This window comes from Sphaerodactylus townsendi, linkage group LG08 (genome assembly GCF_021028975.2).
Source record: "Sphaerodactylus townsendi isolate TG3544 linkage group LG08, MPM_Stown_v2.3, whole genome shotgun sequence".
Taxonomy (NCBI): Eukaryota; Metazoa; Chordata; class Lepidosauria; order Squamata; family Sphaerodactylidae; genus Sphaerodactylus; species Sphaerodactylus townsendi.
Window position 1 is genome coordinate 45,179,764 of NC_059432.1, and position 14,988 is coordinate 45,194,751.

Here is a 14,988-nt window from a genome sequence, read left to right on the forward strand (position 1 = left end):
TTATTTGAATTACAAAACAACATCTAGATCCATAGATTCAGGTATGACACACACCAAAGGATCTTTCAACAAAGGGCCAACCTCTTTATACACTTCCACATTCTTTTGTGAATATACTTGGCCTGCTCCATTGAAATGAATAGGGGAGTCATTAAATGGCAGGGAACTAGCATATGTTGTAGCAGATTCTGGATGTATGTGAAATAAACCTTCATAATATGGACTTCACAGCCTAAACCACAAAGATTTAGCCCATTTGACTGCAGTGTCTTGGTTCTCACAGTAATCTGTGATTTCTAACAGTGGAACAGAATTTACCCAGCTCCTTCTCAAGCTCAAAATGCCTCCAAAATGCTGAAGTGGAAGACAGCAGACCCCCAGAAAGAGCAAGATGCTGGAGCTATAAATATGCACTATACACTTTTCAGGATAAAGATGACCCCAGATTTGAGAATTCATCTGCCATTTTCTGGACTGTCTTTGTTCTAGAATGCTCCTCTTGGGTGCATTAGGGACAGAGCTAGGTAGGCACCAGGACCCAAACGGAGCATTCTAGAACAAAGACAGTCCAGGAAATGGCAGATGAATTCTCAAATATGGGGTCATCTTTATCCTGAAAAAAGGTATAGGAAGGGAAATCAATGTATATCACCCATTCGCACCCACCATACCCTTGACCAAAGAATGGTACACTCCTTCTATCTGGGATGGTCGTCCTCTTCCACCGAGCGTGCAGCTTCGGGAGGGACGCACATGGAGCGGTGAGGGAGGTAGGGGACACCTGCCTAGCCAGCCAAATCAGCCGATACCCTGCACCATTATCATAGGAAAAGATAGAGACCCAAACTAAAAAAAATTACTTCTAGAAGTAATGTTAAAACCAAAGGTAAATGTTGTGATAGTACATTAATAATCAAAAAACTCAGAGAGCTCTCTCCATGAAGTAAAAAGAAAAGATTGTTGGTTCTCGAGGTGTAGGAGAAGATTTTTGGTTTTGTTCTAATAATTTCTGGATAACCACAATCTATAACTTATAAACATAGGTAAAATGGGACCTGACAGTTAAGTCCACCTGTATGGTGAAATAACAAATGATCTAGTAAGCCAAGACTATTGTTTTAACATTTAGTAAGAAAGACTTATTGTTTTAAAATGTCCATGTTGCATATAAACCATTCCACCACCACTTAAGGTAATCATCGCTTTCTGCTTTGAAAGAAAATCCTTGCAATTTTTTTCTTTTATTTGTCAGTTCTCAGGGGAAGAGAACATTTTTGTCAGAGAATCAGCATCACAGAATGGAAGGAATTACTGGCTTTCAAGATCAGTTCCTATTTTGAGGCTTGTACATCTACTCTGTTCCCCTTAAATCAACCTAACAAAAGCTAATGAATCTCAGTAGCAGAAGGTAACTATACCACAGGATAAACAGCTGCACATTACTTTTAAAAAGAGGGGGGAGGTGGAATTAGTCACATGCTACAGAAATAGCAACTGATCACTGGCTAATGTGACCAAGGAATATATGGCAACAAGCCTGATCCTGGGCATGGCCAAAAGTGATCTTCCAAGTGTTTCCAAAGTGCAGTTTATTGTGATTCAAACCAGTTCCACTGCTGATTGCCACTTCTAGCTATTGCAATAATTCGTGATAATCCAAAGGAAGGGAAAGACTCCAAAAGCACCGAAAAGTAAACTGCATAATGAACATCATGAGTTGGGTTTAACTGCATGCAAGTCGAACTCCACCTGCTGAACAAAGTTTTCCTCTTGCTGTGCTTCCCTCCCCCACCCACGATCAAACACTGCCCCAGGTTTCAGAGAACGCCTCCAAAAACAGTACAATGAGGGAGAGGGGAATTAGCAGAAGTCTTCTCTATATGGAAGAGTCGTGCAGAAAAAAACTACCATAGGATTTAACTCATTTGTTTTAGCGTAACAAATATTATTATGAACTATGCCCACAATTCTGTAAAATACATGGCACTTTTAATCATTAACAGAATGCCACATGACAGATTTTGCATGTCCTTGAAATAGATTAGATTTTTTTAATTGTATTTTTCTTTCTCAGACAGATGAAAGATTCCTGTGCACCTAAAATTGTTATAAGTTCTTCTCTGCAGTCTTAATGCATTATCTCAGGCCCCTTCCGCACATGCAGAACAATGGACATTCAATCCACTTTCACAACTGTTTGAAAGTGGATTTTGCTCTTCCACACAGTAAAATCCAGCTTCAAAGTGGATTGAAAGTGGACTGAAAGTGCATTATTCTGCATGTGCAGAAGGAGCCCCAGAGAGTGGTATTCTTAGAGGGTTCTGAACTTGTTTACACAACCAGCGTTCTATGAGGTTGTTTGAGAGGTGCTTATTCAAACTGATTCTCCTCAGCTGATGGAGCCTTACATGTCTAAGAAAATGGGCTATGGTTCAGGATATTCAGGAGCTCAAAAGAAGAGTCACTCAAAAGGAGGAATTCAAAATGTTAAATTTATGTTAATGAAAGTGTTATATAAATACTCAGTATTATTATTGATTCAACAATCCTTTCTTAAATGAGCAGAGAATTCCACACTCTCTCTTTTACCTCTTCTTTGCTCGTTTGTCACTGTTCATGTAGAATTGATAGTACCTTCTGAATTTTCTGATCTCTACTCAAAGATGAAACACAGGTGCGCCAGGGATCCTTTTGTTATTTGCAAATCACTTTAGCTTCTAATCAAAGTCTTGATTACATAATCACTTGTGGGAAATCATTATCTCATAACTGATGTTGCTGATTTAACTGGGCAAAATGTGAAATATTGCACAGGTAACACTTATATTCCACTAGTTATAGCAGATTTTTATGCCATACCAGTTTTCTAGAATGATAAACCATTTAAATCATTGTTTGGTTGCAGACTAGGAGATATATATTTATAAATGTATCACTTTCAAAAATAACTGTTCAAATAAAATATCCCTGCTAAATTTCAGTCAATTCAGAGGCCTGTTCCACATGGGCCTTGCAAGCGGCGGTGCACCGGCGTACTTGACTCCGGTGCACCCCCCGGGGCCATTCGCAAGGTGCCCTGCGATCGGTCCCAGTGCCCCAGTGGCCCACAGGACTGCGTTTGCATGGGCCCATTGGCACAGATCCCCTTACATTGTCTCCCGGCCGCTGTCACACTGGAGAGGGCAGGGGACATACCCCCTTGGCCATGGTAATGCCTCCAAGGCCGGAGGCCAGGAGGCGTGTCCCCTGGCCTCTCCAGAGCGACAGCGACTGGGAGACAAGGTAAGAGGAATCTGTGCCGGTGCAGGGAAAATGCCGGCACCGGGTGGACGCCAGCATTTTCCAAAAGACTCGCTCATTGTGAACTCAACTAGGCACAGAGGACAGGTTTAAGAGGTAATTGTACTAGAAACCAACATTTGCCCATAATATTTTTATCTCGGACTGGAAAGTATCTCTATTTATTTCTTCATCCTGTTCAAACATCTCTGTAGCAGAACATATAGAATGCAATATGAATTGCTGATGACTGGTGAACAAAATATTTGAATGTTCTTTAAAATAAGATTAGCAACTGATGTGTAATTTTAACTGCAGATTATCAAGTCCTTGACGCATTTTCCTGGAAACAAGTTCCATTCACTAAAATCAGTACAACATTTCCAAGTGGAATATTTAAAGCTATAGTGGCAGTTTGGTAACCACAGGCCATTTAGTACACTATGACTGGATATTAGATCTCCAAAAATCTCTGTATGACCTTAATGACCCTTACCTTTATAATGTTTTCAGTTATGTTTGTCTTTGTTAATCTTTTTGCCTCATAATGCACCGTGTAACAGTTCATTTTACTTTTGTATACATTTCTGCAAAAATTATTGCAGTACCATGTTAAAGATTAATACAAACATACATATCAATAGCCAAATTGTCTATTCATTGTGAAATATTTTGTTCTAAATAAACATAAATGTAACTTCAGTTGTGTACCATGTTGTGTTTTCTAAAAGTAAATGGAAGAATGTCTTCAGAAAATAAAACAGTGTACACTTTATTGAGCAAGTGTGGGATAACTTATTATTCTACAATAATTACTTGAGTATACTACATATGCCCCTAAGGTTTATTCTTAAAATACAGATTACCAGAACTCTGAACAATCAGCACACAGACAGAAATCCAGGCAGGCTAACTAAGGCCCTTTCCGCATGGGCCTTGAGCGGGGGTGCATTGGCATAAACAATGCCGATGCACACACACACACACACCCCAGGACTATTAACATGGACGGTCCCGGTAGGGGTGCAAACGATGGTGCAGCCTTCGCACAGGCTACACCGTCCCCAAATGCCTTATCTTTGTCTCCTGACTTCCGGCGCGTTGGAGAGGCCAGGGGACACACAACCCTGGCCTGAGTGATGGTTCTGGAGTCGCAGGCCAAGGGTGTGTGTCCCCTGGCCTCTCCAACACGCCGGAAGCCAAGAGATGAAGGTAAGGCATTCGGGGAAGGCGGGGGGAATGGCGCCTTCCACCTGCTGCCATTCGCATGGCAGCAGGTGGAAGACACCTTTGAAAAACCTCGCTCCACCCATGCGGAAACAGCCAAAGTACGTTATTTAATTGAATGGTGTGCAAGTTAAGGAAATGTGCAAAATCTTGATTAAGGAATGTGTTATCATGGAAGCTGATTAGCCCAGGAGTGAGGACAGGAAATATTTAGGTGACAAATAGGATGGGGCAAGTGGAAAAGCAACTTAAGAATTAGCATGAGAATGTAATAAAGAGTTGGGAAGAAAACCATTTGCTAGCTTTGGATTTGTCTGAAGGTATTTCTCTAGGCTAAGCTTGGCTTCTTATTGACGGTGCCACAGATGGGAGAACTTTAGCCTGAACTGACCAACTGTGGGTGATTGGATTCCTTTTAGGGTGAGTAACGGGAATGGGTACATGGGCTCCTGCACCTGAATATGAAAAGATATGTAAATGAAGCATTTTAAGGCTCCTGAAAAAACCAAGTCTGCTTCATTTTCCCCTAAATATAAGGGGAAACCTAAGTACAAGGGCAAAGTACATTAGCCTTAGGAAGTCAGGCCACCCTGGCAGTCTACAGGATGGAGCTCAAAGTCCAAATAATAGTCATTTTTTTCTTATCCCAATTCTCTCTGTATCTTGTTTTGCTCTAAAAGACTCTCTTACATTGTACTCAGAACAAAAGGGATATAAAACATTAAAAAAGGAATAAAGTTGTGAAATAAACACTCCGGTAGATCAAAACTCCAGAGAACATGCTGGAGATGAAGAAGGAACTGACATTTTAATACAGGTATCCAATAGTCAACAGTCAAAAAGGTAAAAGGGAAAGCAATCAGAATGTAGTCCTCATGGTCCTCACCACCCTGGTCAGAAGATGAGGGGTTCATTGTTTTTCATCAGGTAACTTTGCATCAGAGGATTCAGGAGGCTCAGTTAGTATCCTTAATTTGCTTGCTTCTATCAATGCAATCAGACTCTAAACAAACAAAAGAAGAAGTTAACTGAAATTAACAAATACTAATACATTAGAAATTTAGTTCAAGAAAGATATATACATACCATTCTATTTAAACTTCTAGCCATTTCCATGACACCTTTGCCAAACTGGAGGAAAAAATTACATGTTCAATTTGTTTTTAATTTTTTAAAACTAACACCTCCTCCCCCACAACTCCTCACCACACAGTTATTCCTATTACCTCAGTTTTAACTGAAATATCTGCCCCTTTCTCTAGCAGTGTTTGAACTACCTCTTCATGGTTGTTTAATACTGCCACCTGCAAGCAAAAGCAGAAGAAAAATGATACAAATAATTTCATTATATATGCCTCCTTAAAAGCTGCACAGTTCTGGTGTTTGGAGAGGTTACTGTAAACATGTTGGAGGGTAAACAGCAAGGGAATTCCAAAGCCAGGACTGATTTGGAGTCAGAAAGTATAAGTCAGAAAGGAGGTGAGTACCTGCAGTACACCAGCCACCTAAACTAGTCTGCAAAGAACTAGGTGTGAACAGTTAGTGATACCCTGGGGACACAATAGGTTTAAGACAGAAGTAACTGCTAACTTGATTCTTCCATGCATTAAGGGCTTGCTACCACTGCTAATCACTGAACCATCAGTCCCATGTTTGAGTGGGAAGTGACTAATTTGCTTAACGCTATGTATAGTTATTCAAGGAGATCCAGCATTATATAGTGTTAAGGTTTTGGATTAGGACCTAGGAAACCTAGCTTCAAATTTCCACTTGCACCATGGAAGCTTATTGGATGACCTTGGGCCAGTCACACTCTTAGGCCTGACCCTGGCTAGTATTTGGATGGGAGACTTCGAAGGAACGTTAGGGTCATTACACGGAAGCAGGCAATGGCAAATCACCTCCAATTGTCTCTTGCCTTGAAAACACTATGGAGTCACCATAAATCAACTGTGACTTGATGCCCCCAAAAAGAGCTATTCAGACTGTTTCCATTTTTTTAATGCTAGGAAGTGCTTCAAACGGCATATTCAAGCTGTTTTCTATTGTCATTCTAGGAGATGCCTTGCTGGAACATCATCTGAGTTCTACTGATATTAAAGGGTTCCCTTTTGCATGTCTATATGATTTGGTATTGAATGCTCTAGGAAAAAATTACTGTCAGTTTTAATGACAAGTGTAAAAAAATGAAGGAGACTAAAGAGGAAAACACTGTTCTTTAAATGAGTAGTTGTTATTAGAACAAGTAACGTCCTTGGTGGTTGGAAAGCTTTGGATGAACGACTGAAGAGGGTTTGTTAGCTTAAGGTTGTCTTTCTGAAGTACCGTGGTTTATTTCTCTTGACTCTATTACAGAATAATCATAAGTGTAGGGGTGAAGGAGCTAGGTTTTCTTGGTAGGTAAGCAAAAAAGTTGTTTAAAAACCCTAGCAGCCAAAACTCAGGATTTAATAGGGCCACTTCACAAGCTATGTAGCAGCAAGATTGTGTTTGCCATCACACGCATACTCAACAGGGAGCTACTGCCAGTCACAGCTCCCTGATGAACTATAAGATATATGGGTTTGCAAATACGTCTGTCATATTTATACTTTACATTTTTAAATATACAGCAAAAACTGCTTAGCTTTGCTCCTAAAAATATGGTCAGCAGTGTTGGGCAAACATTTGATAGAAATCAGACAGACCTGTCACAAAGGATCAGGGACAGCTGAGTAATTTGCTGCACATCATATGTTTACTGATACTGTGGATAACTGGCTCAACTCTAGTGCTGAAATTTGCATCATTGTGAGGGATCTGAATATTAATCAGACGTCAGAGCCTGGCAATAATCTGAATGCTTCTACAGATCATTAAAATATCATCCTAAACCCCTATTTGTAAGTACTTGTGTGCGCAGGCTCTGACTGGAATGAAAACATGACACAGAGAACATTTGATCTTTATAGAATCTACAAATGTGGTACTTCAGAAAGATGAATTTCGAAGTGTGAAGGAATCAGAGGGCTCATCTTATTAAAGAAACATTTGAATCTGCTCAGCCTGCGTACTGCATTTCATGCACCAAACCAAAGGGAAATAGTTTGATATAAAGTGCCTTAACAAGATAAATCAAAAAGAAATGGATTGCAGCTTTTCAAAACCTCCTGTCTTCAGAATGCCAGTTCAAAGAGTCCACAAGGAGCATTGATAATAAAAGAGTTCCTTGTGCTAATATTATGTAATATTCCTGTGAGCAATATTAACACTGCATGAAAAACAAGGTGATCCTCCCCCCAAAACCCTGCCAGACTGTGAACATCCCTCAACAGTGAACATCTTGCACAGAGGTCCAAGTAGTGAATTAGTATTTAATCATTTGTAGAAACATCTCCCATAGAGGGCCAACTGGTATACCTGTCATTTGTACGACTTTCTATCTTTGTCACAGGATTGATAGATGATAAATTTTATCACGTCAAGATGAAATAAATATGGAAACATTGGGGATCGAAACTGATGATGATGGGGGGGGGAACCCAATGGGCACGTGCTATGCCAATAGGAGGAGACCCTTGTACAGGAGTAGTATCTCACTTGCACAGATTGCAGACTTTTGAATCTGAAATATCTCCCCAATTGGATTCATTAAAGTGAAGATGAGTTCAAAAGATTTTTCTAATTACAAAAAAAACCAAAAAAAAAACCACCATCCTCTCTCCTTAATAGGAATCATACTGGCAAGATATTTGTTGTAAATGCATACCATTAAAGGTGTCTTGCCATCCTTATCTTTCAAATTCACATCTGCCCCAGCTTCTATTAACAGAGTGGCCACATCACTCTTCCCACTTATTGCACATACTCTCATCAGTGGAGTCCATTCAAGTCCCGTGTCTTTAACATCAACCTGGTTCAGAAGGAAAGTTATTCAAATTATGTAGCTTGAAACATGAACTATACAAAAAAAACCTCACAACAATTTCTGAGCTGATGGGTATTTGCTCAGCCACCACCTGCCATCAGTTCATTCCTAATTTTCTTTGAGGCTGTGCAGTTCTCTTAACATAGAATGGCCTCCTCAGATGTTGTAGACACCAGCTTAGTTGTATTGTCGAAGGCTTTCACGGCCGGAATCACTTGGGTGCTGTGTGGTTTCCGGGCTGTATGGCCGTGTTCTAGCAGCATTCTCTCCTGACGTTTCGCCTGCATCTGTGGCTGGCATCTTCAGAGGATCATCTCTGAAGATGCCAGCCACAGATGCAGGCGAAACGTCAGGAGAGAATGCTGCTAGAACACGGCCATACAGCCCGGAAACCACACAGCAACCACCTTAGTTCATTCTCCTTTCCCTGATACTCTACTTCAAAACCCGTTCCCTCCACAAAATCTCTTTTCAGCCTCTTGATTTTAGTCAGTATCTCTTTCTAGCAACTAACCTAACCCTGGCCTCATTTACTGCTTCCCGTTTTTCATATACCTTTGTCAAAAGCGTCTCTTTTCACCTCCACCCTCTGCATTTTCCTTTGATCGAAAGGTCTTCTAGCAAGGAAAGTACAACTACTGTGATCTGTAGCATATACGTCAAGCTGCTAATAAACAAGCAGCATCAGAAATAGACGCAATATTGGTCAAGACAATCCCTATTCGTGCCATCTTTTAACAAGAAACAAATTACTATAAAACACAGCCTTGAACTTACCCAGGGCTGCCGGTGCAATGGGAGATGGGGCGAAGCAAGCCCCAGATCCCGAGCACTACACATGAATTTGCTAGGGAACGGATCACATGATGAGGCCCATCAGGTCACAGGGCAGGGGCCCCATCACATGTCAAAAAGGGGACAGGCATGCCTATATAAGGTGGTGCGTGGCAGGCTCCAGCCTCTTTCAAGGTAGCAGAGCGAGCAGTGTACTGCTCGCTCACTCACTTTTGGAGGCCACACGCTGTGTCGAGACCTGTTGGGCCAAGCTGCTGCTTTCTCCTGGAAGAATGTGGATGGGGAGGGAGTGCAAGAGGCATTAGGAGCAGGGTATGAAATGGGATGCATTGCTGCCCATGATCCACAAGGCAGTACTTCAGTTCGGCTCTCCCCAAGGCATAGTCATCCAGCTGGGGGAGAACAATATTCCGGCGCAGAAGGGTATGGTGCTTTCTCATCAGATGACTGCAGACTTGCAGGAACTTCATCAGTGGCTGCCAAAAGCAAAATGGTTTTGGTCATGCCTGCTGAAGAGGTAGACATGGCGGGATGCAAGGAACCCAAGGAAGGATGCTTTGGAGCCCGCTACCCCTGGCAGGAAGGGTTGTCACATAATGGGCATGTGCTCAGGTGTCACCTAGTAACTTTTTGTCCCAATTCCCCAATAGGGATTGGGGACGGTGCTGGGTTCAGCAGGCTTGCTGCTCGGTAGCTAGGATGCGCCCCTTTTGCTCACCCAGCTTCCTGTGTTGTGTTTAATAAAGAGGGCTGCGGCCAAATTTTATTCCAAAGTGGTATTATTGGGGCAAGTGAGACTCTGCATATCAGCACACAAATTACTATAAGTAAACTTGTAGCAGGAGCAGAAAGAATAACAAAGGAAGAAAAATATAGCAAGGTAAATTGTGAGGGGGGGAAACACAGGCAAAGGAGAGAAGATAATGAATTCATTTGCTGAGTAATTAGCTGTAATTCCAGTTTCAACTGACCATCACTGCCAGCAATGGTGTTCTGCAGCAAGGGGGCATTTGTCTTCCTAAGCATTCTGCAATGTTATCTAGTACCAGTACTACAGCTGAAAAACAATCATTTTGCATTATACAATTAAACCCATACCTTGCAACCATCTTCAATCATCCATTGAACAACATCAAAGTGTCCTCCATCAGCTGCCCAGTGCATAGCTGTGCAACCCCCAAGGTCTTTCGATTCCCAAGAAGCTCCTTGGGATCTGAGGTACTGAACAATATCCAGGTGACCAGAGAAACAAGCTATCATTAAACTGTAAAATAAACATGTTATTTTGCATGATGGTCAGAATTAAAGATTTAAATCAACAAGTGATTAAGCAATCCTTATGTTAGTCCAAGAAAGTGGCTGTTCAAATATATTAAGAATTCTGATCTTTGCCAGTAATGCTGCCACACTGTATAATAGATGTTTGAGCCCAACAGTGCCATCCTATGCAGAAATAGGATAGTTTGAAGTCCACTAAGTTCGAAGTCCACGAAGCCCACTAATTCTGTTTAGGATTGCCCCACAAATTGCAAGCAGGCTTGATATGTCAGATTGGAAAACACTGTGGTGCTTACATGTTTTGGAATCCAAACTGGAAGCCTCAACTTACAGTTTTTCTCTGAAACCAAAATTTTTGCACTTTTAAAATTTCTTTGAGTTCTAAAATTAGATGTCACTGCATTACCTAAAGTGTTCACTCTGAAGGACAGTTTTTTTAAATTGATTTTTCTTGCCTTTTTACAGAAGAGTACTTCTACGCAACACCAAAAAAGCTATAAATCTCTTGAAAACTAATGTGTTCCATGTTCAAAAATCTTTAGAACAAATCAGCACACAAGATGTTTTGCAAGCAGTTTATTTTTGAGTTGCTGCAAAATTTGCAGAATAAGGGCAGCACAATCCACAGCCCAAGCAACCAGGGACGGTGCTGCTGCCATACCGCCCTAGCACCTCCAGAATGCTTTCCAGTAGCACAGGGAGGCAGAGAAATAAAACAAACCCCTCCACTGCTGGAAAGCTCTCCATAGGTCTCAATGGACTTACACCACCCAAAAAAAGTGGCGTAAGTCCAAGCCCTGGGCCTCAGACTAACAGCCTGCAAAGCCTGGGTGGAAGCTGACTAACATTGGCTCCACCCCCAGGACACACACACCCCCGGTGCTGATGCAGCTCTGCAGCAAACCCAAATTTAATGTTCACTGGTGTGGAGGTGAGGGGCGCTTTTGCCCCTTCTGCCAGCAGGAGATATCTCTTGAGCCAACAGAGGGGGCAAAAATATCAGCACAGCTCCAACCAGCTTCACAACTCCATTCAGCCCCCCCCATCTGCGCTGTTAGTGTGTGTGAAGTATTGTCAAGTTGCAGCCAACTTGCAACCCAGTAGGGTATTCAAGGCAAGAAACAGAGGTAGTTTGCCATTACCTTCCTCTGAATAACATCTTGGTGGTCTCCACCTTGGTGGTCTCCAATCCAAGTACTAACTAGGGACCAACCCTGCTTAGCTTCTGAGACCAGACAAGATCTGGCTAGCTTGGGCCATTCAGGTGGAATAACCCTACTTTAAAAAATATATTTATTAGGCAAATCTCCTTTTCTCCTTAATCTGTCTCTTTTTCTCCCGTAATCTCCCTGCTCTATTGCTGTAGCTCAGGCTACATTCACCATGCTTGTGCCTGCCAATTTTAATTTGGGGAAGGAATTTCACAATGAAGGAGGTGGCATGGTATAGCCCAACTTTGTTAGATCTCAGAAGCTAAGTAGGGTTTGTACTTGGAACAAAAGACTCTGCAGAGGAAGACCACCTCTCCTTCTTACTTGCCTTGGAAGCCTTTGCTGAGGTTAGGTTTAAACCAGACAAATTACTGATATATTTTAACAAATTTGGCCAAATTCAAGATACTGACTGAATCAACTATATGTCAGAGTTAAGGCTGAGCTGAAGTATTATTCACGAAAAGTCTGGAATGAAATGGGCAGCATAAAAGGGTAGAATTCCTGCTAAAAATCTTTAATTTGCATCTTCTGTGTCTTTTTTCAAACTTTGCAGACTCAACTAATTGCCCTCTGTGTCATCTCTTTGTCATTTGCCTTCTATTTCACTGCATATCCTAACCAAGCAAGGATAACAAATAGATCAGAATGATATGCTGTTATTTAGCCAATCAGAACTGGCTAGGTACCATCATCACTAAAGACAAACATTTAGCTGGACAGTGGGCAGGCGTGGGAGCATCCTTCTATTGTTCAAGCCCTGAAGAAGACATCCAATTTTTCAGTCAGCAAGCCAGGCTGTAATGTTAGGGGTTTAGTTTCAGCTCATCCATAGGTGAACTTTCTGTTGTTTCAGGCTGTAAACACACATAGATCTCATACTGTATGCCAATAAAGGCTACCTTGTATCACATAGATCTCATAGCATTATGGTGTACAATGTAACCTAGTCCAGTATTTTCTTTGATGACAAAACATATGACTCCATTACCTGTCTTTCCCACTGCTATTCTTCTTGTTTACCTCTGCTCCGTTCGCTACCAAAATTTCAACGAGTCTAGATATAAAACATATCTATTATTTTCTATCAACTAGAAAATACAATGTAAATTTGGATGCTGATTTTGATTACTGCTTTAATGAGGAATTACAGTATTTCAAACACAAACCACATGAACTAGACTGAAGTCGTTTTATAAAACGATATCATACTTTCTAAAGTAGTATCATCTGTTAGAATACTAAAACAATCCTCAGTTCAAGACACAAGCTGTTCAGTAATTCACTGGATGATTTGAAGAAGTGGCTATATTTCAATCTCAGTTCTTAGTATACCAAAGAGAAAAAATAAATTACATTTTACCCAGGACTGTAATGAAATAAATGATATATAAAGAAATTTGAACATCAAATAAAGGATTAATTTCAGAGCTGCAGCTGTAAAAAGAAAAAAATTAAAATCTCAAAATTAGCATATCTAAAAGCCAGCTTCTATAATATGAGGATCCATTCAGTAGCATGAAATGGTTGAACATTATAAAATTGGCACTGAGCATATGTGATCAGACATAGCAAAATATACAAATATATATACTATGTAATAGTAGATATACTAAATAACTACATTAAGATCAAGTGTCCCTAACTTTCTAGAGCCTATGACCAAATCTGAAATTCTGACAAGGCATGGTGAGCAAAGTAACAAAATGGCTGTCCCAATGGGTGCCACAGTAGGTTGACCCAGCCATAAAATGATTGTCACAACTTAATTCCAGCAACACGGTGTAGATCCTTGTGCTATGGTGGAACCTAACCAAATTTTCAATAGTTAGTCAGAAGCCTTGCTGGGCAAAAGCCTGGCTGGACCCCACCCATTTCCTAAAAACACTTGGTAGGCATCAGAAAATGAGTTGGTATGTGCCATAGGTGGAGCTGCAATGGGGAGTGCCATGCCTTGAGGACACAAAATTGGGGTCACGTCGGGGGCCCCCTTCCCCGGCGCCCTCCACCACTTACCTTAGTTTGAGTTTGCTGCTAAGAGTTTGCTGCTACTTTAGAAAAAGCACCCTGCTGGGAATGACACTTCCCAAGAAACCTTGCAAGTCCCACAGGAGTTTGGGCTCACTGCAGGAGTTTGGGCTCGCAAGGTCTCCTGGGAAGGGTAGTTCCCACCAGGCTGCTTTTTCTAAGGTAGCAGCAAATTGTTAGCAGCAAACTCATGAATTACTAGGACATCTAAGGTACGAAGGTAAGTGGGAGGCTGGGAATGGGCGCCATGGGGGGCGGGGTGGACACCATTTTGCCCAGGGCGCCATCTCCCCCCGGCACTGGTATGTGCTATAGTGCCTATGGGGAACACGTTAGGAAGGCCTGCTATATGAGATTTGAATGAAATTTCACAATATATGATATTTGAAATTAACACTGAAGTATAAATAATACCAATTATATAAGAAAAATTTAAAAGAGGTTGTCATACTACCTTGTAAATCCTTTTTGTGAAGCAACCATCAAGGCTGTAAATCCTAATTTATTAAGTGTATCCACCACCACATTTCTTATTGAAAGAGAAAACACAGATTCATTATTGCCTGACAAACATTTTCACCATTTGCCCTTTCCCCAACATCACTTGTTTTAAATTTGACTGAGGGCCTCCTGGGCTGTATATTTCCGTTTACATTTCTATTATTTATGTGTCAAAGGCAGTTGTGAGTTCCCGGTGTAGCATGAAAAAAATATTTAAATAAATATAATAAATTCAAATAAATGTAAATAAATAGCACACATGATTCCTTCTGTTTATGCACCTCCCACCAACAGCCATTCTGAACAGCACCTCTTAAAGATCACCTATTTGATTGAAGCCTCCAGGGTGAAGTGGGTTTGAGGGGTTTTTTGTTTGTGTATGTGTGCGGGATATGCAGCAGCCAAAACCACATTATTGCCTTCTGATCACAAGCGGGGGTGGGGGGGGTGGGGCCAGTGGTGGGATCCAAAATTTTTAATAACAGGTTCCGATGGTGGTGGGATTCAAACAGTGGCGCCGCCACACACACGCATCTCCAGTCCCTATTGGGCAAGGAGGTTGCTTTAGTAACCCCTTCTTGGCACTCAGAAAAAATTAGTAACCACTTCTAGAGAAGTGGTGAGAACTGGTTGGATCCCACCTCTGCTTGTGCTGCTGGTTTTTCCTCACATTTCCTTCCTCCTCCACCCCCACACACAGTGGTCTTGCTGGCTTGCTGCTTTCTTGCTTTGGGGTTGGCTGGGGGTGCTCTTAATCCACTA

General features: G+C 41.4%; 1 protein-coding gene across 2 annotated transcripts in view; it reads right to left on the bottom strand.

Annotated features, from left to right (window-relative positions):
- Positions 1-4,499: 4,499 nt before the first annotated feature.
- Positions 4,500-14,988, bottom strand: part of FANK1 (fibronectin type III and ankyrin repeat domains 1) — a 33,716-nt gene continuing 23,227 nt past the window's right edge. The window contains exons 5-11 of one of the 2 annotated variants that reach the window (XM_048505734.1): positions 14,180-14,254; positions 12,689-12,754; positions 10,307-10,472; positions 8,255-8,398; positions 5,733-5,810; positions 5,593-5,637; positions 4,500-5,509 (exon numbers count right to left, since the gene is read on the bottom strand). In XM_048505734.1, the coding sequence (XP_048361691.1) occupies positions 5,417-5,509; positions 5,593-5,637; positions 5,733-5,810; positions 8,255-8,398; positions 10,307-10,472; positions 12,689-12,754; positions 14,180-14,254 (667 nt within the window). In that variant the 3' untranslated portion in view covers positions 4,500-5,416. The remainder of the gene's footprint in view (positions 5,510-5,592; positions 5,638-5,732; positions 5,811-8,254; positions 8,399-10,306; positions 10,473-12,688; positions 12,755-14,179; positions 14,255-14,988) is intronic. The other variant, XM_048505735.1, reaches the window with a different exon arrangement.